Source organism: Phodopus roborovskii, unplaced genomic scaffold, assembly GCF_943737965.1.
Source record: "Phodopus roborovskii unplaced genomic scaffold, PHOROB, whole genome shotgun sequence".
Taxonomy (NCBI): Eukaryota; Metazoa; Chordata; class Mammalia; order Rodentia; family Cricetidae; genus Phodopus; species Phodopus roborovskii.
This window is the reverse complement of record NW_026125278.1, coordinates 12,943,885-12,969,596: the sequence shown is the minus strand read 5'-3', so window position 1 is coordinate 12,969,596 and position 25,712 is coordinate 12,943,885. Positions and strand designations below refer to the sequence as shown.

General features: G+C 44.6%; 1 protein-coding gene across 1 annotated transcript; it reads left to right on the top strand.

Moving 5' to 3' along the window:
- The first annotated feature begins 4,166 nt into the window (after positions 1 to 4,166).
- Positions 4,167 to 25,354, top strand: Acadm (acyl-CoA dehydrogenase medium chain). The gene is made up of 12 exons (XM_051195631.1): positions 4,167 to 4,224; positions 6,513 to 6,600; positions 8,501 to 8,598; positions 8,691 to 8,760; positions 8,997 to 9,097; positions 9,723 to 9,803; positions 10,735 to 10,865; positions 14,220 to 14,328; positions 18,552 to 18,692; positions 19,261 to 19,356; positions 22,632 to 22,880; positions 24,586 to 25,354. Exons 1-12 carry the CDS (start codon positions 4,195 to 4,197, stop codon positions 24,655 to 24,657), a joined length of 1,266 nt encoding a protein of 421 aa, XP_051051588.1. The 5' UTR covers positions 4,167 to 4,194; the 3' UTR covers positions 24,658 to 25,354.
- The last annotated feature ends 358 nt before the right edge of the window (positions 25,355 to 25,712 follow it).

The window sequence follows — 25,712 nt, the reverse complement described above, 5'->3', positions numbered from 1 at the left end:
TGCAGAAATTGATGACTTCAAACTTCTGCACCTGTACATGCTTTTAAAAAGAGGGTCAAACCAGGCATGGTGGATAGTACATGCCTACAATCCTAGCAGCCCTGAAGCAGAGGCTGCAGAATCAGTGGTTCAAAGCCAGCCCTGGCTTCATGGAACCCCATCTCAAAACAAAACAAAACACAAAGGACCAAAATCTAATGTTTGGCTTCAAGGTGATTACACCTCCAGGGAACTGAGCCAAACATCTAAATCCAGTGCTCAGGGCAGTGTTACTGAACATGTGCGTGGGTTTTCACTGGCAAGACCAATGGTGACAGAAACTACAGACCGCATGGAGGTGCAGTCTGTTCTTTCCTGTCTTTCCTAAGCATTAGTGGGAATTGAACCTAAGTCTGTATTCCTGTTGGACAGCCACTCTACCGGTGAGCTACGACTCTAGCTTGTGTTGGAATTTTTATTTTTGACAACCAGGTCTTGTCCAGTGGCCCAGACTTGCCTTGTAGTCCAGGCCTTGAACTTGGCACCCTCCAAACTCATCCCCATGATTAGCTGGCATTATAGGTCTTAACAGCCGGGCGCCTTTGACCTACTGGTCCCCATGCCTCCAGAGTACAAGGGTCATATGCCTGAGTCACCAGGCCCATCTTGAATGCTCACATTCCTAAGTGCCTTACCACTGTGGGTATATTGTGAGTTTCTGCAGACATACAATTTGTATCTAGCTGGATTTAAATATTACTCTTGCTGGGGACATAGCTCTGTGGTTACTGTCCCTTTGAAATCCCCAGCTCCCTGCTGTGTGGGTGCCCGTAAAGATGGCTGCACTCCATCTTGGCACAAGGGCAGAGAGCTCAAAGCTGTCAGCAAGTCACAAGACCTAAAGGTCAAAGGTGTGGCTACAGGAGGATGTTTCTGCTCTGAATCTGAGGTGCGGCTACTCCTGACTGTCAAGGCTGGGCAAAGAGAAGTTGGAGCTAAGGTGTGGTTGCTTACTGAACTCTTAGGATAAGTGAGGAAGAAAAGTCTGTTCCGTATACGCGATACTGTGTTCCCCCTTTTGGTTAAGGTACATAAGAGTGGTGAAAAATAAACTCGTGGCATTTCAGTATTGACTGACCTGCCCTCCTGACCTTTATTCTGTCTCTCTCTTTCTTTATCTTCTATAGCTAGCCTTTCCTTCATCCACACTCCCCCACTCAGGTACGGACCTGGGGCCGCTCAGCTGGCTCCGATTGCAGACCTGCAAAGACTGCACTCATAAGAAGCGGGGCTTTTGACCATTCTTGGGGGGAAACCCAGGTCGTAGTGAGCGCATCCTCACCCCTCGCCTACAATCTATAACCCTTCCCACCTTACATGACTTCTCTGGCCTCATTCTCTGACACCAGTCAATCCTCCTTGGGGCTGCTTTACTCAATATACCTGTTGTACTCTTCAGCTTGATCTGGCTTACTGCACTGATATAGAAACCTGGTTTTCGGGGCAGAAAACCTATTAGTTACTTCTGACTAGCCAAGGGAAACTAAATCTTTGCCACAGAATGAACTACGTGTATCCACTTTTGCCAAATAACTAAACTCACCACCAGGAGACAAGCAATGTGAATGCCATGGGAAGTACTCAAGCCTTTATCAGCTTGCAACTTAAAGAGAATACAAGATCTGGAGACACAGAATGAATACACGACACCAGCATGTTTCGGGACAAGTGCCTTGGTCTCGTCAAGGAAAACAAAAGTGGGTGAAGAGATGGCTAAGCACTGAAGAGTGTGCACTCCTCTTACCGATGACCTGAGCCTGGACCTCAGCGCACTCGGCCAGTGGCTCCCAATGACCTCTCACTCCGGTTCCAGGAAGCCAGATCTTCTTTTGGCCTCAATGTGCACAGAAACACGCAGCTATACATATCATTAAAAAAAAAAAAAACAGTATTGTTGAGAGGAGATTGACTATGTTTAAAGAAAGAAGTTAAAACCAACATGAGGTAGGAAAACACTCATAGAATCCTGGTTTGAATACACATTACATGTAAAAGGCTGGAGAAATAACACATATTGACTGTAACTGGATGCTAAATGACAGTAGAAATACGTGTTCAGAGGAGTGTGATAAAAGGCCTCACAAGGCAATGTGTTACATAAATATTTAGAGTTGGGTGTACGTACAAATTAGTTCTTAGACAACATATTAAGCTCTTAGAAACTGTTCTTAACCAAAACCTCCAACTCTTCACTTGGGCTCAAAAAGATAGAAATCTGGTTGCTTCTTTGTGTCAGTCTCCTTAACTTTGGGGCTAACTCCTGATTAACTAGGAGGACAGAGCTTGCCACTAGACAAACAGGAAATGACGTGGCTGGGTGGAGGAGGTGGGAGGAGCCAGGAGCTCGGCTCCTTTTGACCGGGAAGTTAGGGGGTTGCAGGTGGGTGTGCCTTGCTCCTTAGTCCCTCTGACATTTCACCACCACCCACCCCCCATAGCTGATTCTAGGCTTTTATGATTCAGACCTATTAGAAGGCATGCTACACTGACCTGTGGTATTCCTGGGTTGGTGTACGTGCAGACTAAAGTGAGCACACCGCACCAGAGGCGAGGGCCTGCCTTCTAAAACACCCGAGAACAAATTCAGGGTTACAATGCCAGGTTCCAGTGACGTAGCAATTTTAATGGAAACAGAACAAAGAACATATGTCAACATACCTTTCAAGTGCATTGGTGGGAACATACCGAAAAAAGGTGGATCTCCACTGTAGGCTTCAGATGCTGACAGATTGCCTTGTGATCACAAATGTTAGATCCCACATCCAGGAGGGCAATAAGTGGCTACTGGGGGGCTATAAATGTCCAGATAATGTTGATTGTGGACCTGGGACATTCCAATCTCTCCACATTCGGAGGTCTAAACAAGTAATCAGATGATCTGGCGTTAATCAGATGACCTAGAACACTATTCTTTCCACACTCAGAGGTTAAACAATTAATCAATCAGACTTGCGTACCACTCAGTGGGAGGCCTTTTCTGGAACGCTCCCTTGCAACTATTAGAAGACTCTCCGAAGAGACTATTATTATTACTAATCTTACAGTTCTGACCATTTTTCTCACAATGAAATCCACACCACCAAGTCCAGACTTTGGTGTGTGTGATAATGCTACAGGCAAAGCAGAGAGGAGCTGAGAGTTTTTCCTCGTTCATTTGTGGCTCAAAAAGGAGCTCCCGTCTCCAATTTGAAGCCGAGGGCTTGAGGACTGTGACTGTATATTTTCCTTAATCTTTGGCAACTGAGGTGCCCAACATGGAGAAGTTTATAATCCCTCACACCCTTAACACCCCAAGCCACCATCTCAGACGCTAGGTCCAACTGGAAGATTTGAGATGAACTCGTGAACAAGATGTTTACTCCCAATGTTCACTGGCAGAGGAGTTTTTAGACAGGCTCAGCTTGCGTCTCTAAGGATGCATCCCCATCTCTCCGTGGATGGACAGTAAGTAACGTTGGACATGTTCAGAAAAGTAGGAGTCACTGAAGCTCTTCTGCTTTGGTTTGTTTAGGAGTTAGGTCTTGCTACCTAGCTCTGGCTGGCCTCAAACTGGCGGTAATCTTCCTTCTCGGTCTCCTGGCACTGGGCGTACGTCAGCTGCGCAAACAATTAAATTCCTATTTAAAATTTCAGAGGCACGGGCATCCTCTGGCTCTAGCCCAGTGTTTGAAGCTACAGTACACATTAAAGCCACGAAGTACAAGGGTTCCGCCGGACCTGACTGTCCGAGTAAAGGTCACAGTGGACCGCAGTAACCGCTCGCCTGCGCCCTCTGGCCTGGATCTGGGGCCAGCCATCCCGGGAGAAGGCGACCTCGGGGCGCTCGGGTGGCGGGACGCTCGCAGCCCTTCCCTGGGACAAGGTCGCGTGCAGAGCGCAAGCGCGCGCGAACCCGGACGCCTCCCTCTTGCTGGCACCGCTGGAGACCCCAGAATCTTCCTAACACCCCCGAATCCGCGGCCCTAGCCACGCCCCGGGGCCACGCCCCTCCAAAGCCAAGACCGACGCGTCGCCCGGTGCCGCGACCCCGCCCTGCCGCCAGGGCCCCGCCCCGTGCGGCCCCGCCCCGGGCTCCACGCCCGCCCCCATGGGCGGGACCCGGGCCGCGCGCTCCCTGCTGTGCGGAGGTCGGACCCGGCCGAGCGAGGAGTCAGCATGGCTGCGGCGTTCCGCAGAGGCTGCGGGGTGAGCGGGGCGCGCGGGGGTGCGCGGGGGCCTGCGGCTACTCCTCTCCCTTGTCCTCCCTGCCCGAATCGGGGGGCACCCGGGGCCCCCTGCTCTGGCGGGGGTGCTTCAGAAAACTGTCGCTCTGCGGCTTCGGGTGTGCGCAGGTGTTAGGGTCCCAACCGGCTGGCTGATCCTGGGAGTGTGCACAGCACAGAGCTAATCCTGCTGGAGGCTGGGGACGCGGCCGCTGCCCGCCGGGGAGGTTTGGAACGCCTGCGGTTTTGTAATGGACCGGCACGCTTCCAAAACACACACACACACGCACACACGCACACACACACACTCACACGCACACACACACACCACACACACACACTCACACACACTCACACACACATGCACTCACACACACGCTCACACACACACACTCACACACACACACTCACACACACACACGAGATCCTACGGAAGAACCTTCGCGAAGGCTGTCTGTACACTCCAGCGTTTTGTCCTCTAAAGTCTGTTCTAGTCACTAGTATCTTAACTGTTATCGACGTATTCGTAGAAGACTTCCGTTTCTGCCACTTAAAACTGGATTAAAATTGCCTTTGACCCCAAAAGATGTAGTTTTAGAACTTACAATGGTTTCTGTTATAGTATCGATTGATCTCTCCTCCTTCCCCCACCATTGCGATGTAAGTTAAGAGACTCTGAAGACAGAAACTGCAGGGTTTTTTTTTTTTTTTAGTTTTAATTCTGACAACGGAACTAGAAGAGGCTTCTTGGTTCCTCCAAGGGCAAATGAAGGAAAGTGCAACCCCATAACTAATCATAAAATGCATATTTCTTTATCTGTTTTCCCACACTGCTTGCTGTAAACCCAGACTTAAATGTCTAAGAAATTCGTTATTTAGTTGTGCTATTGTTGCAGATTTGAGACCTAAAGTTACCGTCCCATTAAGTGGAATTCTGCTGCTTTTGGCAGAGAGCCAGGAATAATTTAAGCACAACATTATGACTAGAATTTCAGAACATGGAATATGTTGCCTGTTTATGTCAGGGCTGGCACAGAGCGCACAGCTTCTCCCCTTCATTCCAAACACTGCTACCTACCTTCATCTCCACAAATCCACTAGGATTAGTGAGCCCTATTTTACAGGTCTGAATACAAGTTGTGTACTTGGAACTGTTCCTAGACCTAGACTGACATTTGGAGAACTTGGATTCAGTGTTGCAACACTAACTTCTTAACCCTGTGTTGTTTACTCAGTTTCTACTAAGATACCAACACACACACACACACACACACACACACACACACACACACACTCACCCAGAACAACCAATGAGAGGCCTGTGTGTTAAGCTACTCTAACTAAATGACTAATATCAGTATTTAACCAGCCCAGCAGTGGGCTCCACTCTAGTTTTGTAGAGTGGTTCTTTATCTAACCTCAGAATTGGGATGCCAAGGCCAGCCTGGATTCCACAGGCTGGGGCCATCCTGAACGACCTCAAAAGAATTTGTCCTAAAACAAATACCTGGAGTGTTGGCACACTCCTTTAACCCTGCACTTGGGAGGCAGAGGCAGGTGGATCTCTGGAGGTTCAAGGCCAGCCAGCCTGGTCTACAGAGTGAGTTACCAGGTCAGTTATGGCTACACAGGGAGGCCTGGTCTTAAAAATAAAACAAACGTAACAGTAACAAAAAAAAACTGCCTTCAGGGACACACACACACACACAACGGATTATGGTTTGTTTTCTTGTTTGTTTGTTGTTGTTTTTCAGTATATGAATAGGGCCTAGGTTTGCTTCCCAGCACTGATGTTGGTTGGCTCACAACTGTCTATAACTCCAACTCCAGGGGATCCCACACCCTCCTCTGGCCTTTTTAGATATCCTACGCATATGTAGACAAACACACAAGTGAAAATAAAACACTATTAAATAACATTTTCTTCATGGATAGGTATCCATCTAGCTTGTAATTGACTTTAAATATTTAGTTACTGACTATGAAAACATAGCTCTCGAATGTGACATATAGATGCTGTGCTCATTTTGGATGGTCGGTTTTCACAATTTATGTCTGTATGGGACTCTCAGGGTGCGCGGAGGCTGGAGGACAACAGTGGGAATAAGTTTTCTCCCACCGTGTGGCTCCCGGGTTAATCTCAGGTCCTGAGTCTATCAGGGCAGTGTGTTTACTCCCTGTGTCCCCCGGGTGGCCTAGCCAGCATTCTTCCGTTTGACTGATGCTCAGCCTGTCAGACTTACTTACTTGCGGTACACACATCTTTTCCAGATCCTAAGAAGTCTTCCTCACTTTGAGTGGCGAGCCCAACACACGAAGGCGTCTCTCAAGCAGGAGCCGGGATTGGGCTTTAATTTTGGTATGTGTTATGTCCTGTCCTTTGACTTGAAAAATATATGTTTGGAAACACGGTGTCTGTCGATGGGTGGAGCCACTCACCACCCACACACGGATAGTTCGCGGCTCTTCACACGTGTTACGCTGCGTCATGCTTTCGGACACACCTGTACATCCTACAGTGTTGACAGGCTGTGTGTAGCCGTCCTCTTCTCCCCAAGTGGATAGCTCAAACAAATGAGTATCTACCAATACACACCTAGAAATTAAATGCAACAAGTACTTTCTTTTTCTGGCTGGACTGGAATTCTCTGTAGATAGGCAGGCAGGCCTGGAACTCTCAAATATCCCCTGGCCTCTCCCTCCCTAGGACTGAGATTAAAGGTGCGGGCAACCACGCCTGGCTACAAACACTGTTCACAACACTTGTTCTATTCAACGCTGGATGCTGTAATAAGCCTGGTTGGGGGGGGGGGGGAGCTGGCCTGATTTATCTGAGCTACAGTGTGATGGTATTATTGACACTCTCAGACCCAAGGCCAGGAAGCAATATGGTATTAGAAAGAAAAGAAGCAAGATTTTTCTTTCCTTTTTATAAAATGAAACACTGAAGTAAAATATGTGAGAAATATCCTATTTTGGTGCCCTTTGCCCCCTAAAGGTCTTTTACTTCAGATTTGTACCTTTCCTCCAGGTAGCTTTCTATTGCTAATGGGTGTGTGTGTGTGTGTGTGTGTGTGTGTGTGTGTGTGTATACATATATATATATACACACACACACACATACATACATACATACATGTTAATCAGAATTAAGGAATTTTCAAATGGTATGAAGACAGCAGATTGGATCAGTGGGCATTTGAAGATAATAGCTCTGCTATGTATTCTCAGCTCTTTACAGACAAACTCCTACATATTAGCGCTAGCAAGATGGCGAAGCCTGCGAAGAGAGGTATTTAGGAGGGAGCTTGTGAGGCTCTGACCGAAGTACAGATAACACATCAGGCCAGTCAGTCTGGTTCTCATGAATAAAGTGGACGTAATGTCTGCAACAGGATGTCTTTGAAGATTATTGTGGGTGTGAAAGCAGTTTGCCAACAAACAGCACAATGCTAGATACCTTTCCATTGCGGTTTAATAAGGATCAGGAGAAACAATTAGGCCGAATAGATGTTTATTCAGGGAGAAATAACTCACAGCATAGACAGGTGAACACCAGCAGGTTCCTGGTCCCAAGGATGCCTCCGGAAGTTCTCCTGTCCCTGTGCTGCAAGCAAGAGCGCTCTCCCAGCCCCCTCCTCAGACTTAGTTCCCACCCCACCTGGCTCATTCTTCTGGGCTTTGGTTCTTACTCTAATTGCCTGAAGTACACAACACCACCTTTAACACCACCACCCACGTGAGGGGGAGGGGGTGGGACCCAGGACCTCACACAGGAGCAGCAGTCACTCCCGGAGCCACACTCCAGCCTCGTTTCTCACACTGGTGCACCCACACTGAAACACTAGACAGCACAGGTCTACAAAAATGCAGTTATCAATCCACACTTAACTCTGGGTGTCCGGAAAACATAGTCATCCCATTAATTTCACAATAACTACTTTTATTTTGTGTGACTGGATTGTTTGAATGTTGCCTGTTAGTAACACAGAGGGTTTTGTGTGGCCGTTAATATTATTTTGGAGAAATTTCTCATTGCTTTTACCAGTTTATTTGTGGGAACTCATATATGTTCTTCTTTGGAACATGTTTTATTGCTGTATGCGGACAGAGTGCGCCTTGTTTATTTAAGCTGCTTCCTCGGGTCAGAAGTGTGTCTTATGATAAATATAAATCTCCACATGCTAACTAACTTCATGGGGATTCTTCGTTCAACTTGATTTTCTCTTTTTTGATATGCTCAACATAATTTCCTTTAGAGCTGACTGAACAGCAGAAAGAATTTCAAACAACAGCTCGGAAGTTTGCCAGAGAGGAAATAATCCCAGTCGCTGCGGAATATGACAGGACCGGAGAAGTGGGTATCACCTGGCAGAGAGAAAAGTCTTATGCTATTATGAGATCATGCCACCATTGGGTATAGTACCACTGTGTTCCTGTTCCTTTTAGTACCCGTTCCCGCTAATTAAAAGAGCCTGGGAACTTGGCTTGATCAATGCACACATTCCGGAGAACTGTGGTAAGCGTCCTTCACATTTTTAGGGCTGAAATTTAAAAAAAAAAAAGTGGAAATTCTGTCATTGTCTAAAATGTTTGTTGTCAGCCAGTGGCTTTCCGCCTTTATCTCCCTGTTTAGAGGACATGGTATTTGTCTGCTTTGGGGAGGCTTTCCCCAGCACAGAAGGCAGGCATTTTCCGTTTACGTTTACTGACTTCTTCTCATTCCAATGCTCCGCTCACACTGTGATGCCGCAGGCGGTCTTGGACTGGGGACTTTTGATGCTTGTTTGATTACCGAAGAGTTGGCGTATGGATGTACAGGGGTGCAAACTGCCATTGAAGCAAACTCGCTGGGGGTATGTTACTAAGAAAACAATTTACAATGGGCCCTGTGAGATGACTCAGTGGGTAAAACTAAGTAAAATTATAATTTAATAGAATGTTAATTTGTTTGCCTGGGCTGTTAATGAGTCATTAATTGTGAAGTTAGGTTAAACTCTGCAAAACACCGTCAGGAAGGTTTGCTAGCCTGGCTTGGAGATACACGTGCACAGATTGGTCATGGTGGTTCTGTTGTGTCCGGGACTGGAGTTCTAGGTGGGTGTCCTTGTGAGGAAACTGCACTTTGGCTACAGCGTCCACGGGAGTTCTTGGGACAAGGGCAAGGGCTGAATCGGTCAGAAGCCACCGTGTTGGCCTGCTACCTACCTAGCGTCTGCTCACACGCTCCCTGTCATATCCTAGATTTACCCTGCGGGCATCTTAACTGTAGCCAGTCCCTGTATATCACCAGCAAGCCTGCCTACACCTTAAGGCAGTCTTCTTGCTTATTGGCCTTTTAGTTCATAGTGAATGCCAATTCTCTGAATTTACTCCCTCCGGGGAGGCAGGCAGTTCTTTTTTTATATTGTGGAATTCTGTTTCTGAGGCTGCATAACTAATAAAATAGTTTGCTGTTCTAATATTAATTTTCCTTGGTAGCAAATGCCTGTGATTCTTGCTGGAAATGACCAACAAAAGAAGAAGTATTTGGGGAGAATGACAGAGCAGCCAATGATGTGTGTGAGTAGGCTCTGCCTGTTCCTCCTGCTCCTGTCTTCCCAGGGCTGGGTCTACAGGCAGGGGACCCAGCTTATGTGGGGCCTGGGATCGAACCCAGGGCCTCGTGCACACCAGGCTCTGTCCGCAGCCCTGTCCCGTTTCTCACCCTCATCTCACACAGTTACCTCTGCTGCAGAGTACACGCTCTCCTTTCCCCTTCCCACAGTAGCCTCTCTGCTTGAGACCTGATTTAAGCATCATCTCAGAGAAGCTGGTTTCCCACGTCCAGGTGCTTAATACCCTGTGAAAACCTTGGTAGCTACTCAATGAATATCCACACAAATCAGTTTATAGAAAGTTGAACTCAATAAAATTTTCAAATATAACTAATATTTTAATATCTCCTATAATTTATTGATATCCTTTACCTAATTTTAATTTACATATTAAATATTTTAACATTTGAGCAATTTATTTGGTTTTCTGAGAACTATGATGAGTCTCTGTCCCACTAGCTCCCAAATAAAGACACAGAGACTTATCATTAGTTATGAAGGCTTGGCCTTAACTTAGGCTTGTTCTGTTTTGTTTTATTTTATACAAGTGCTCTGTCCACTTGTGTGTCTGCACACCAGGAGAGGGCATAGATCTCACTGCAGAAGGTTGTGAGCCACCATGTGGGAACTGAACTTCTGGACGAGCAGCCAGGGCTCTAGCTTCTGAGCCATCTCCCCAGCCCGCTTAGGCTTGTTTTTTAACCAATTCTTATAACTCATTTATATTAGTCTATGTTAGGCTCTTGCTAGGATACAGTTCGCTGGTAGAACACTTGCTTACCACACTTGAGAACCTGGGCTCTACCCTAACACCACCACACAAGCAAAGTGACGCTATTACCAGATACTCAGAATGCAACAAGTGATGTTTATTTCCTTATGTCCATATGTTCAAGGCCTACTGTGTTACAGAGCCCTCAGCAGGCTCTGACGTGGCTGGTATTAAGACCAGAGCAGAAAAGAAGGGTGATGAATATATCATCAATGGCCAGAAGATGTGGATAACCAACGGAGGGAAGGCAAACTGGTACGGTTCCTAACTGCTGTCTCTTGATTCTTCCCTTTTTCTTTTATTTCTGAGCCTCTCAGGTAGAGCAAGCCAGAGTTTTGAAGCTGGAAGGTTCATCCGACATTATAAATAACTCAGTGGCTCAGTAACCATTTTAAGCCCCTGAGCTATTTCTTACAGATCAATTTAAGGACTCTAGCGTGGAAAGTGCAGTGAAAATAGCTAATCTTACTTAATCTGTCCATTAGACTTTAGTCCCACCACCTCATTTCCTACACTAGGACTTCCCGGAACCCTAAAACTCTCAGCAAACAGAAAGCTATTTGTAGGATGTCTGGTTCTCGGTGGATTTGTGCTTCTGGGGTTGAACCTGGAGCTTTGTGAATACCAGGCCAGCACTATACATGGTACCCATCCCCAACAGAGCCATTCTTAAAGCTTGACTCAGCCTGGCAGTGGTGCACACCATTAATTCCAGCACTCAGGAGGCAGAAGCAGGCGGATCTCAATGAGTTCAAGGCCAGACTGGTCTACACAGTGAGTTACAGGATAGCCAGGACTAGTGCACAGAGAAACCCTGTCTCAGATAGATAGATAGATAGATAGATAGATAGATAGATAGATAGATAGATAGATAGATAGACAGATAGATGATAGATGACAGGTGATGATGAATATAGATATAGATAATAGATAGTTGATAGATTTATATAGACAGATGACAAGAGAAGAGAGAAGATAGGTAGATAAGTAGATAGATAGATGGATGATAGATAGATAGATAGATGGTAGATATATAGCTAGATGACAAAACACTTGAGTCATAAGAACAAACCCATATTTCTAGTCCTTGGAGCAAAGAATCAGGAAGAGTTCAAGTTTATCTTCAGCAACTTGGCAAGTTCAAGCCAGTCTGGGCTACATGACCATCTCAAAAAATTACAATAAAAGCTTCTTTTTATGCACAAAAGCAGGCAGTATTTGATGTTAGTAACATCTAAAACTTCCAAAATGTATAGGTCTTAACACAAGGACAAAAATCCCATTAAACATGAAAAATCATTCCCATAAACATAGGAAGTATCTGATCATTTGTTAAAGAAGAACGTTTAGTAAACAACTGTAAGTTTGATGGGATTGGCAGATGAGGGGCCGGAGATGCACTGTAGCAGTACAGTGATTTCAGACTGAGGAAACATGTGTACCACTAACCGGGGTGAGCGCAGTTGAGACAAGTCTTGACAAAAAGGACATCCAGGAGCTGTCAAGTTAGGGGGAGACTCTGGAACATGCTTAGATCTAGAACATGCTTAGAAACATTTTATCTGGTTTTGGAATACGGTTAGAATTTAAATTTTGGAATAATATTTCATGGAAAGAGGAGCAGTTACATACAGTAGCACAGGCCTTGAGCCCCCGTGCTTGGGGGACAGGTAGGGATAGAAACGTTCAAGGCCAGTGCAGGCTACAGTGAGACTCAAAGTTAGACAGATGGTAGACTGACGGATAGACAGATACCTTCCTGACCTTCTGACTAAGAGCAAATGGAGTAGGCTTCCATGGTTACTTCAGGAGGACAGTTAGGAACCAATGAACAAAAGTTAGAAAAATACAACTGTAGCTCATTATAAGGACAGTCTTCCCAGTATAGGGCCTGTAGGCCTTGCCTTGGAAGGCAGGGTCTTACCCATGACTGTAAGTACTTGACAGAAGACTTCTTAGGCAGGGTTTGGGGGATGTCTTAGTCACTGCTCTGCTGCTGGTAAGAGACACCATGAGCAAGGCAGCCCTTGCAGAAGAAAGCGTTCAACTGGGGGCTTGCTTACATTTTTAGAAGGTTAGTCCATGACCACCACGGTGGGGAGCAGACAGGAATCGTGTTGGAGCAGTAGCTGCAAGCCTCGCACTCTGACCTACAGACAGCAGGAAGAAAGAAAGGGAGACCCTGGGCCTGGAATCGGCTCTGAAACCCGGTGACACCCTTCCTCCAGCAAGGCCACACCTTATCCAATAAGGCCACACCTCCTAACCCTTCTCAAACAGGTCTACTCCCTGGTGAATAAGCATTCAGATATGTAAGCCTATGGGACCGTTCTCATCCAAACTATGGTAGACGATTAGGGTGGTAATTCTTTGTTTTTGTTTTTGACACAGTTTCACTCTGTAGCTCAGGCTAGTCTAGAAATCTCTGTGGAGCATAGTCTGAACTCAAACTCACGATGATCTATCTTCCTGCCTTAAGACTACAGAATGCTAGGATTACAGATCTGACCCGGCCCAGATGACTCTGGAAAGGTTCTACACTGTGCATGTGTGATGTGCAGCGTGGAAAAACATTCCACCATGGTGGAATGGGCAGCTCACAATTACCGTGCACAGGCATCAGAGCTGGGATAGGAATCAGGGAAATGTTTATTCTAAATATTTACCAGTCCCTTCTGAGTACCCTAGATGGGCCCAGACTATATAAACTCAGCATCCTGATCAGTATCAGTTAATGACAGCATCATTTAGTATCCTCACATCAGCATGTAATAAGGAGGTAAAAAAGCCATGACAATTGAACAAGCTAGGAGAAATATAATAATGTAATTGAAAAATCACTGTTTTAAGACCCGATTATAATTCTTTCTGGGAATGGCAAGTTCACTGAGTCATGAAATTACAAAATAATTTTGTCTTTTCCTATTATCAAATAAAACCATACCCAGTGATAAACTGATAAATTACTGGGGTTTTCAGCATAAAATTAATTCATTGTTTAAGGAAGAATAAAACACTCAATCACTCTTTCAGTGCTAGGACTGACTAGTCCAAGGCTCAGCTTGGACTCAAGCTGCATGGCTTTCCGTCCTTTTCAAAAAAAAAAAAAAAAAAAAAAAAATCTGTCAGGAAGCCTAGTTTGGATGTGGGGGTCACAGAACTTGCTTTCTCTTTATCCCCTCCTGTGCTGTATTTCTAAATATTTCTGTGGAAATCTTTCTACGTGAAAACCTGTGAATATCCCTAGTAACTGAGACACAGCGGCTTCCCTGCATACGGTACCACCCGTCACAGCAGCCAGAGCCCTGCCTGTGCATTGTACAGATGGCTTGTCCTGTGAAACAGACTGGCTCAGAGGGGAACACTCCAGCTCCTCACACACATTCTCTCAGATTGTCTTTGCCCAAGGGATTTTTACTGATGGCTCACATTCACCCTAAAGTTAATGCCACATTAGTAGAGAAGTGGATGGCTGAAAAGGGGTATCTGTGCAAATTCATTTCCTTTCCTGTTAAGTGGGGTTAGTAATGCTGGGGTGTTGGAGGCAGCTGAGACACTAATCAGTGTGTGTTATTCATATCGCCAACGTTGTGGGTTTGTGTGCCTTAGGTATTTTTTATTGGCACGTTCTGACCCGGATCCTAAAGTGCCTCCTAGTAAAGCCTTTACTGGATTCATTGTGGAAGCTGACACGCCAGGAATACATATTGGAAAAAAGGTAAACGCCATCTCTCTTAACAATTGCGTCTGTAAGTGAAATTTCAGCTGTAAATATCAAATTTCTTCTTTGTTTCCTTTAATGAAAATACTTTTAAGTTGTGTCTTGACGATATTGGGAACACAGTTTATGTGTCACTGAAAATCTTTCAAGTCATTTTGAAAGATGAGTCCTCTGTGCAGAACACATTCATGACCGCTGTAGCTGTGGACAGAAGCCCAGCTTCATTGATTGATGCCTGTCCATAGAGTTTAGAATTCTCAGAATTCTCCTTCCCAGTGAACGTGCACAAGCTTTGGTTAGGACCTTTAAAGTCACATGATGTAATGGATTACCCAGCATCCCACAGCATTAACAGAAGCAGCTGTACCTTGGAAACAAGAGGATGTCAGTTAGTGTTGGGTATGTGAAATAAGAAAGCAATGGCGTGTCTGGACACCAGCCTCAATGTTTGCAGATACAGAGTGTAGAAGACAAAGGAAATGGGTGTCATCAGAAGTCCTGCTGAGAGCTTACAAACGTGGCTTCAGATGATGACGGAAGGAGATGCTTTAGCGGAGTGGAATTTCCGAAGAAAACTGTTGATGAATGAGGGGGTCGGGAGCAAAGCCGGGATTGTGGAAGTCAAGCCAGAGTCCGGAAGGGTACCTGAGCAAACTGCCTTCCTCCCTGTGAGGGAAGGTTAGGATCACCCCCTCAGATGTTGGAGCTGGTTTCCTTAGGCTGAACGGGAAAAACAGATTTGAATTGATGGTTAATGTAAAACAGATTTCTTAGACAACTTTCTGTGTTTATTGAATCTGCTATTGTGTCCACCTCTCTTTAGAAATGTGTTGAGTATGTAAATGTTTATAACTTCTGCCTGTAATGAGTCTTTTTCTATCCCTCCAACAAGCTCCCAAATAATGTCACAGAGACTTAATATTAATTGTGAATATTCAGCCTTAGCTTAGGCTTGTCTCTAACTAACTCTTATAACTTAAATTAACCCACATCTTTTAATATACATTCAACCACATGGCTTTTTACCTTTCCTTTGTTCTGTACCGCCGACTTCCTCCGAGTCTGCTGGTGACTCTGCCTTTCTTCTTCCCAGAGTCCTCTCTGTCCCCCAGAGTCCCTCCTAACCCCTTCCTGCCTAGCTGTGGGCCATTCAGCTCTTCATTAAACCAATCACAGTGGTACATCTCCACACAGTGTACAAATAACCGACCACATCCGCCAGGTAAGGTAGTGCATGCCTTCAATTCCCAGTACTCGGGGGCTGAGGCAGCAGAGTCACAAGTTCTAGGCCAGCTGAGACTCTGTCTCAAAAAAGGAGGCAAGGACGGGACTTCTCTTTTAGCTCATAGAAGTTTGAAGGCTGAGCCCCCCACATGCTGTTTACTCCAGCCTGTTCACTGACTACAGAAACCAAGGTCCAAGTAAATGATTTACAACAGCAGAGGCTGAGTGACGTTGTATCTTTTAGTAACGATTTTAACCTGTACAATTTCTGATGCCATATTATGCTGTATTTTTAAGAGAAGATATTGAAGGCAGACTGCACTTCGCAGATAGACTAACACCATGCATATAACATAGTGTAAGCATTGTGGGTAGTCATACTTCTCCCCAGAGATTGGTGTGGGGGGGGGGGATCATGATTTCCCACTTAGAGATGGTTCCTGGCAGACTCGGGGCTAAGTCTGTCTCATCTCAGCTAAGTGAAAGACCCTCACAACTTGAGCTTCACCAGTAGTAAGCTGGTATGACAGTTGATACTGCCTCTCATTCTCACTTAGGAAGACTCCAACGGAGTCAATATTTATTACTGAATGCAGGTTGTACGTTAGGTACTGAAAAAAAATCTCCATACCTGGGGACTTGCTTTCTAGTGAGAGGTGTAGATACTTTTGTTATTAGCTACTTAGCTCCTAAAATGTTACTTTAAACAAATAGCCACTTGTAAATGAGTGAGAGTCACATAGTTAAAACATTTCCTTTGTATTAGAAATTCTGTGTTATGAGATGTAGACTCATCTTAGACTAGAAATATTTTGACTTTTTTGTGTTTCAGTTTTTTTGAGACCAAGTTCTCACTCTGTAGTTCCGTCTGTCCTGGGCTCACTGTGTAGACCAGGCTGGCCTCACACTCACAGAGATCCACCTGCCTCTGCCTCCTGACACTGGGATTAAAGGTGTGGGCCACCAGACCTGACCTTGTTCTATATTCTAACCTTTCACTGCTGCTAATTTACAAACCATGCATTATTATAATTTACTTTGCTTGTAAAAGACCCAGTTCTATACACTGCCAGACTCCTGCTTCCCCACAGCATAAAAAGTAAATCAATGCCTCCCCAGAAAATAGGAAAGCGAAATCCATATTTTGTTCAATAGATCACTTTGCTAGTGATTACAGGCTCTAGGATCATGTCTGTAAAATAATTTAACAGATAGAGAAATGGTAGCTTGCAGACATGTATAATGATTGGTTGTCATACAGAACTTCGGGCTGGCCCTGTTTCCAGCTTGTTAAATACTCTTCTTGGCCAGGCGCTGGCACCTGTCTCTAGAAAGAACCGGGTTAGAAACACGTGAGTCTTTGCAGGCCTGGGGAGGAACTTTCTGCCCCACCTGATCCCAAGTAAGCACACAGAGACTTGTTAATTATAAAATGTTTGTCTTCTCACTGACTAGCTCTCTAAAATTCACCATTTCTATTAAACTGTGTATTGCCATGAGGCTGTGGCTTACCCATATTGTCCCAGCATGCTGCTCCCTAGGCGGCTACATGGCATCTCCCTAGCTGCTCCCCTCTGCCGTCCTCTTCCCAGAATCCTCCTAGTCTGCTAGCACCACCTATACTTCCTGGCCAATCAGTGTCATTCATCAAGCAATAAGAGAAACATATCCATAGCATACAGAAGGGCATTTTCTGTCTAAATAAAAAAAAGTTTAACATAGTTAAAGTAGATATAACAAAATAGTTAAGAATATTTAGTTCATTAATGTTTGGCAAAATTGAAAGAAAATATTCTATCACCTATCTTTGTGAGTCTAAAGTCTTACATGTAACTTATCTTTTATCATAACTAATGAAAACCATAACCATAACTATCTGTCTCCAATTCCATCAAAGACCTCAGAAGGATGGTATATAAACTCTAGAACTGACAGAAACTTCTCACTGCCTGGACAGTCACCCAAAGTTTCTCTGTAACATTGGGGCATCCATCTTCAGCCTATAGGCCTAGAGTGCCTGGCAGACTCCTCAGCAAAGCAGGGAATTTGAAACTGTCCTGCCTGTATTGGCAGTTTGTCAGTCATTTTTCTGTGTCCTGCAGATTGTCTGGCAGACTCTTCCATGAAGCAGGAACCCGTCTTGTTTGCAAGTTCAGCAGTCACTTTGCTGAGGGTCCCGCATGTCCAGTTTGTATAACATACAGTCAAACAGTCCAGGCAAGGGCAGTTTCTTGCCCAAATGACTAACCTTGCCATGTCGAAGGCAGACTCCATAACGAGTTTCTTCTTTGTCATATTCCTCTCTGACTTAATTGGTATTGCCAGGAATAGTTCTGTCTCTTTTTTTAATGAAAATCCTAATAAACCATTTTAAGTGCCATATTCTGAAGGTCTTTGAAAGGTTCTGAAGAATGCCTAATCACTTAAAATATATCTCTGTATATCCAGAAAACCTAACTAACATAATGAGACTTTTAATCTCAGGGTTGTGGGTTCAAGCCCCTCATTGGGCATCAGAATGTATATGGAGTTCTTAATTGGTCTGAGTAATAAAAACCCAGAGTCAGATGTAGGGAAAAATACTGAGAGATCAGAGAGAAGGAGCAAGCTACCTCCACACCTCACCTCCTTAGTGTCTCAGCAGACAGGAGAGACAGTTCCTGTTTCTCCTTGTTTATATTCTGCTTCTGCCCAGCTACCCCACTTCCTGTCTGTGAGTACAGACCTCTATGGTTGGCTAGTGGCAAGCTCCATTCTCTGACCTTCAGACAGGCTTTATTTGTACAAGCAAGGTGTCACACACACAGCTCTGCTCTGCCATTGTACCGTCAGGACAGCCACACAAGATGAGCAGAGATGGGTATGTTTCGGGGAACAGCTACTGCGGGCCCTGTGTTGTGGCCCCTGCTTTGGGTAACTGCAAAAAGTCACAAAGGATTGGCAGCAACAGTGCCGTAACGCCTAAACGTTTCTTACGTACATGATCTTCTTGCTAGGAATTAAACATGGGCCAGCGGTGCTCTGATACGAGAGGAATCTCCTTTGAAGATGTCAGAGTGCCTAAGGAAAATGTCTTGATCGCTGAAGGAGCTGGCTTCAAGATTGCAATGGGGGCTTTCGATAGGACCAGACCTACAGTAAGTTCATCACTGCTGTAGGACCTGTTGTGTGGCTTTGAGTGAGTAGGTTATTTTAACATTACATGCCTCTACTTTTTAGTAATGGTGGTGGAGGGGAGATTGTTACTTGTACAATGTACATTTCAACTTCTTTTGCTGCTTGTATGGTAGCTAATTTAGTGGATATAAAATGGCTGTCTGCTCACCCTAACTTGATCGTTCTTGTTGATTGTGAATGACCACGTACTCTACGGCTCACTTAGAATGTGTCTGTGCAGGCCCAGTTACACAGAAATGACTTTTCTCACGGCTGTGAGCCTGGGCCTCGAACGAGGCTGTTTATTATTGCACAGCAGTGTTGATGAATTCAGGGCCTACTGGAAGCTAAGCATGTACTCTGCCACTGAGCCAAATCCCCAGCCCCTGCCATTACCTTTAATTAAAAAAATAATATACCCAAATACTCTTCGCCTGCTGCAGTGATGCCACTTCCTGTCTGTGTCCCTTATCTACTGAGAATCTTAAGGTGTACTGTGTGGCTTGATGACAACGGGAACTTTTTCATCACACAATGTTAATACCCTAGGTTGCAGCTGGCGCTGTCGGGCTAGCCCAGAGAGCTCTGGACGAAGCTACAAAGTATGCCCTGGAGAGGAAAACGTTTGGAAAGCTGCTAGTAGAGGTAATCTTTTACTCTCTCTGAGTGTGTGTGTGTGTGCGTGCGTGTGTGCGTGCTCATGAGTGAGTGCACATATTTGCACATTTATGTGGAGATCCAAGGACAACCTTGGGGTCCTGCTGTTAGTGTTTTTGTTTTGTTGAGGCAATGTCTCTCACTGGCCTGGGGCTCCCCAGTTAGCTTAAGTGAGCTCAAGGGATCTACCTGTCTGCCTCTCTGGTGCAAACACACCTGTCAGGCACCTCTGTAAGTACCTTTTGCACACGGGTTCTGGGGATCTGAACTCAGCGTCTTGTGCTTATGTGGCAAGCATTTTACTGACAACCATCTACCCAGCTCTTAAGGATGCAATCTTAGTACTGTGTTTGCTTTGGTGAAATTTAAATACACTCATTTTATCTAAATATTTAGAAATTACGTTTAAAGAAGAAAATGATCTGTTTTGCCTGGAAGAAGATCCTATAGTTTCATCACAATCAGTTGGGTTTTTGTTGTTGTTGTTTATTTTTTCTTATTTTAAATATTGATCCCAGTTCCCTCTCTCCCTCCCTCTCATCCCTTCCCCCCACTCCACCGGAGGGTGAGGCCTTCCAGGAGGGGCCATCTAAATCTGTCATGTCATTTGGAGTAGGGACTAGGCCCTCCCTCCTGCCTCTAGGTTAAGGGAGAATCCCTCAATGGGGAATGCATCACAATCACCTGTAAGAGTACATTTTTCTCAGCCAGGCAGATGGTGGTGCACACCTTTAATCCCAGCCCTCGAGAGTCAGAGGCTGGTGGATCTCTGCAACTTCAAAACTCTACAGAATGAGTTCCAGGACAGTCAAGGCTACACAGAAAAACCCGTCTCAAAATTTTTTTTTCTTCACAACTGGTCACCTTATGAATTATTCTAAGAAAAAGAAGGGCTAATATTTAAGGTACCTTCTGTACACTTTTTTGGTAGCCTTGGTTGGGCTGTATGTAGACCAGGCTGTCTCATACTCACCGAGACTCACCTCCCTATCTTTGCCTCCTGAGTGCTGGAAGACGTGTATTCCATCCAGCCTGGCTGCGTGATTATTTCTGTTAGCAGTAACTTTCCCTCACTCCTTTATATAGCAGTCCCTTATCTGGTAAAGCTGGAAAGGAGGAAGGTGGCTTCCTGTCCGGCTTCATCCGACTCTGTTGCTCTTAGCTCTTCGGTGTGTTCTCTTTCTAGCCTTGGCTTCGGAACTGAGCTCCGTGCTAAGATGTAAAGATGTCTCCTCATCATTTGTAGGTGATTTCCAAACCTAAGGTCACTTCCTGTCCCTCTTCCATTCCCCTCTTGTTTAACATTTTAGTCTCAAAGTCCAGGCAGCTTCCCGAGAGAAGCAGGTAGGAGCTCGTGTCAACCACAGCGTCCTTTGCCGCTCTCTCCCCTTAATCTCTTCCCGTCCTCTCGAATTGCACTCACTGCCACACTGATCTCAATGAAGCTGCCCCCAGGGTTCATTCTGCGCTGTGACACCATGATACCGCATCACATCATGCACGGTTTGTATGTGCGGCCCTTACTCTCTCACTGGAAGCCATTCTGTGTGAGAGTGAGTCTCTCTCTTAGAAACCCTTAGCTCTAGTCTCAGTTAACTAGCAGTCACTGAATATTTACTACATGAAAACACTTTGGGTGCTTTCTCTGTTCCAAGTGTGCCGCGTGTCCCGGCTTCTTTCTTCCGCCCCCCCATGCTATGGAGTAGGCACTGTCGTTTGTGTTTATGACATGTAAGGACATCAGGGCCATCTAATAGATGGCAGAACCAAGACTTAAACCCAGATAATCACTTACTTACAGATCCTTTCCTCTGTATGGAAGAGAGACTTTGGCAGTTTCTACCCTCAGGAACGTTTACTTTGGAGATAGATTGCTCATTATAGAACAAATACTTACAAAGAGTACAGAGCAACATTTAAGTCCCCAAATGACACCTATAAGGTGGAGTTACCAAACTCAGAAGCAGAGAGGCAGCATGGGTCATACATATATGTTGCAGGGAAGCAGCTTTTATAAAACCTTTTCAGCAGTCAATGAAAGAACCTACTATGGGCCACACCCTAAGCTATGATGTGAATCATCAAACTTACTCTTCATCTCAGCATTGTACAGAAATAACCAAAATACTGATCAGTCGTCGAAGAAGAGAGCTGGCGTCTGTGCAGCTACAAAAACTAAGAAAATTCTTCATGCACCGATAAAACTGTGCACAATTTGCTGACAAGAAAAGCTAGATGAGAAACCACCATCCTCATAGGCTAGCATGTGTGTAAAAGCATGGGAGACATTTGCATCTGTGTGTATAAACTACCTCTGGAAAGATAAAACACACACTCGTGTTACAAGTCTCCGCAGAGATTTAGACATGGTGGGTGTTAGTACTCAGGCATCTGCGCTGGCCTGTCCTGGGGGCTCTGACAGGATGTGCCCTCAGCTGCCGCCACTAAGAGCACCACCTGTGCACATTCACTACGTTCTAATAATGAGAAACTAGTAGATAAACCAAATCAAGGAGAAATTTTCAAAACAAATCAATAGTCTTCAAAAGGACAAAAGTCAGAAGATGGGAACTACATAGTCTGGAAGGTTCTCTGAGGCAGTAACTTCAGCAAGGTGGGTGGGTCTTGAGTGAGTTCAAGATCAATGTCAGCTATATAGCAAGACTGTCTTAAAAATAGAAAAGAGGGGCCTAGAGAGAGGCTCAGAGGTTAAGAGCACTGGCTGTTCTTCCAAAGGACCCGGGTTCAATTCCCGGCACCCTCATGACAGCTCACAACTGTCTGTAACTCCAGCTGCAGAGGATCTGTCACCCTCACACAGACACACATGCAGACAAAATCCCAATGTATGTTAAATACATAAATACATCTTTTTAAAAGTGGAAAAGAAGCAGGTAAATGTCTTGAGTTTGAGGCCAGCCTGGTTTACACAGTGAGTTCCAAAACAGCCAGGGTACACAGCAAAACTCTGTCTCAGAAAACCAAAAGAGAAAGAAAGAAAAAGCTAGAATCAGTCTGTCACCTGAAACAGGTAACGGAATTTGGCGGGATACTTGGCCAATCTGGCTAGGGTCTGTGTAGTTTACAGATCCCTGCCGATTGCACGGTGCTCATGTATTGAGTGTCTTACTGTTAGCGGAAGCTAGCTATAACTTTTCTGAAAGTACAAATTTAGTGAAAAAGAGAAAGCAAGAAAGTTTTAAGAAAAATATTCCAAATACTGCTAATGGTTACCCTTGACCTGTTTTCCCTGTTAAATCTAGCACCAAGCAGTTTCATTTCTGCTGGCAGAAATGGCGATGAAGGTTGAACTCGCCAGACTCAGTTACCAGAGAGCAGCGTGGGAGGTTGACTCTGGCCGCCGGAACACATACTATGCCTCCATTGCAAAGGCTTTCGCTGGAGACATTGCCAATCAGTTAGCTGCTGATGCCGTGCAGATTTTTGGAGGCTATGGATTCAACACAGAATACCCTGTGGAGAAACTGATGAGGGATGCCAAGATCTACCAGGTAGGCTGTCTAGTCTTGTTCCTGGGGGCACGGGATATCTTAAACGACAATAGCAGGCTTAAGGCTCAGAGGGTAAATGGTGGCTCCCTTGGCACGGCGCTTGACAACCTGAGTTGGATTCCTAGAATCCACATTGTAAAAAGAGAATGACTCCTAAAAGCTGCCCTGTGAGTTCCACGTGAATTCGGTTGCGCACATGCACCTACACAACACGTGTTAAAAAAAAAAAAAATAGAAAGAAACATTGTGAAATAAATGATAATTATAGATTGGAATGAGTCAGATGCATAAAAAGAATGTTGTTTTTATTAAGTGTAGCTGCTTGCTAAGAGGGAAGGGGCTAGCCAAGTAAGTGGCATAGGCAGGTGTCACCTGCCTAACTCTGCCATCTTTGAGTCTTCGGATTTTAACCAATTACAGTGCGCACTCTTTTACCCTCTGAAGAGTATGCATGCCTTTTAAAATTGTCTTGTCTTGAATGTTGCCTGGCATTTGTTTTTAATTGATTGAACCATACTTAAGAGTCAAAGGCCATGTGTCCTTTGGAAGTGATATTTGACGATTATAAAGGTAGACTGGCTTCATAAAAAAGATAGAAATGTTCGTGTTCTCCATCGTGGGTTAGTTATAGCCCATGGTTCTTAACACCCCTGCCTTGTTCTGCACACCCCCAGCAGATGCCTTGGCAAATCTTCTCACTGGAGAGGCCAAGGCGGACTGCCTGAGTAAGACATGGGCAACTGGTCTAGTTTTTGTTATTGATGGTTGTTGCTTGCAAGCAGTTTTTGTTTGTTTTGTTTTTCATTGGGATTATCCAGTATTTTTCATTTTCTTTCCATGTCTGCCTTTTCTGAACCTAATTATCATACAACAGAAAAGTCTTGTGTCATTAGCCCTAGAAAAAGAAATGCTGAAGAATTCTAACACTATCCACCCTGAAAATGAGGGGCTGGAGAGGCAGCTCAGCATCAAGAGCACTCACAGCTCTTGCAGGGGGTCTGGGGTGTGACTCCCTTCCCAGCACCCACATGTTGGCTCATAAACCATCTGTATCAACAGTTCCGGGGCTCCTGGGCTCTCTTCTGGCCTTCGCACGCCTGACCAGGCATGCATGTGGTACACACCCATACATAAATGTAATTATTCAGAGTTTTGTCTGCCTACAGGCCAGCCTTTTTATTTAAACAGGAGATGTGAGCAGCGAGCTTGCATCCTGTCTGAAGTCACCAATCTTTGGAGAGATATCAGTTCTCCCGTCCCAGACCCTGCGCCATCTCAAATTCCTCTCGCTCCCAGGAGTGAATTAACAAGTAGCTGAGATTGGAAGCTTAGATTGGGAATGGGATGCATTACCAGGAATTAAAGCCCAAAGCCTCCAATATCTTGATTTTTTTCACAGTTCCTTAGCAGCATGCTTAATAGTAAGAACAGAGGGCGACAAAGGGCATAACTAAAAACAGCTCAGAAAAGTCAGATAGTAAATGCTCTGTAACACTAAACCTTAGATTCCCCAAACATGTCGAAATAGAAACATCATTTTCTTTGATCTTTTAAGCCTGCCTCCCAAGTTTGTAAAATAAATGTTTATGACTTAAACTGTTCTCATAAAATAACATTTCAGTTTGGTTGCACAGTAGAACTTAGACTGTTGTCTGAGATACCGAATGAGTCCAGGTGTTTAAACCAAGTTGTATTTTTCCTTCAGATTTATGAAGGCACTGCACAGATCCAGAGGCTGATCATAGCCCGTGAGCACATTGGGAAGTTTAAAAACTGAAGGATTCAGAGGCTCATCATAGCCCGAGAGCACACTGGGAAGTTTAACAATTAAAGAAAATCACTATTGGAAAGATGCTTCATCCTCGTGCGACTAAATCTCAAGGCACTGTTTATACTTAAAAGAAAAAGGGCTTTATCATCTTTCCAAGAAAACACAATAAAAAATGAGTAACACAAATCTGTGCAGTTTATTCCAATGGTGGAATGGTACCTCTGCTGAACTCCCAACTCAGCAATGTGCTTTTTTTGTTTGTTTGTTTTTGTTTTATTTTTTTTTAACCATGGTTTCAGGATAAATTTATTGGAAAAATGAGTTCTCCTTAGTACCCCTGCCCCTGGATGATGTTTGCTCTGTGATAAGTTAACCACAGTTGAAGAAATACACTGGAGTTTTAATGTTCATTCAAGTGTCAGGAAAGGAAGCTTATTCAGAAAGAACTCCGTGAAGAGTCTAAAATATACATTGAAAACATGGTAGACTTGGATCTATCGGATTCCAAAGACTTAACAGTATTTCTGAACTAAAGTGTTAATTTTATAATTCTGAATATATTTACTTCATTTTGCACAAGAGTCAAAAAATTATATTCTTTTTTTTTCCATTATAAAACTGTAAGAAGTTTCTGGGAAATCTTAATAATGAACCAACATTTCACTTGTTTCTTTTAAAATAATTCAATAAAGCTAACCTTAAGTTATTTTTCTGTGACTTTTACGGTGTGTAAACCCTTTGGGCTACTGTACACGGCTGTGTTTCACACACGTGACTTTAAAAAGGAACTGAAATAGAATGAGCCCCATGCTATTCCATGGTGTCCTGCGCCTGTGTGCAGGACTTACCACTGAACACCAGAGTATATAAACATGGAGTGACAGCCACATTTGTAAATTTGGTATTAAGTACTACAAACGTAAATTCAGCAAGGTGGGGATGTTTTCTGATTCTTGCCTATGTCACCCAATGTTCTGACAGACCAGGGCCCTTCCATGAGCCAAAATAAACAGTTCCTTATGTTGCTTTTGTTGAGGTATTTTTTCACAGCAACGAGAAAA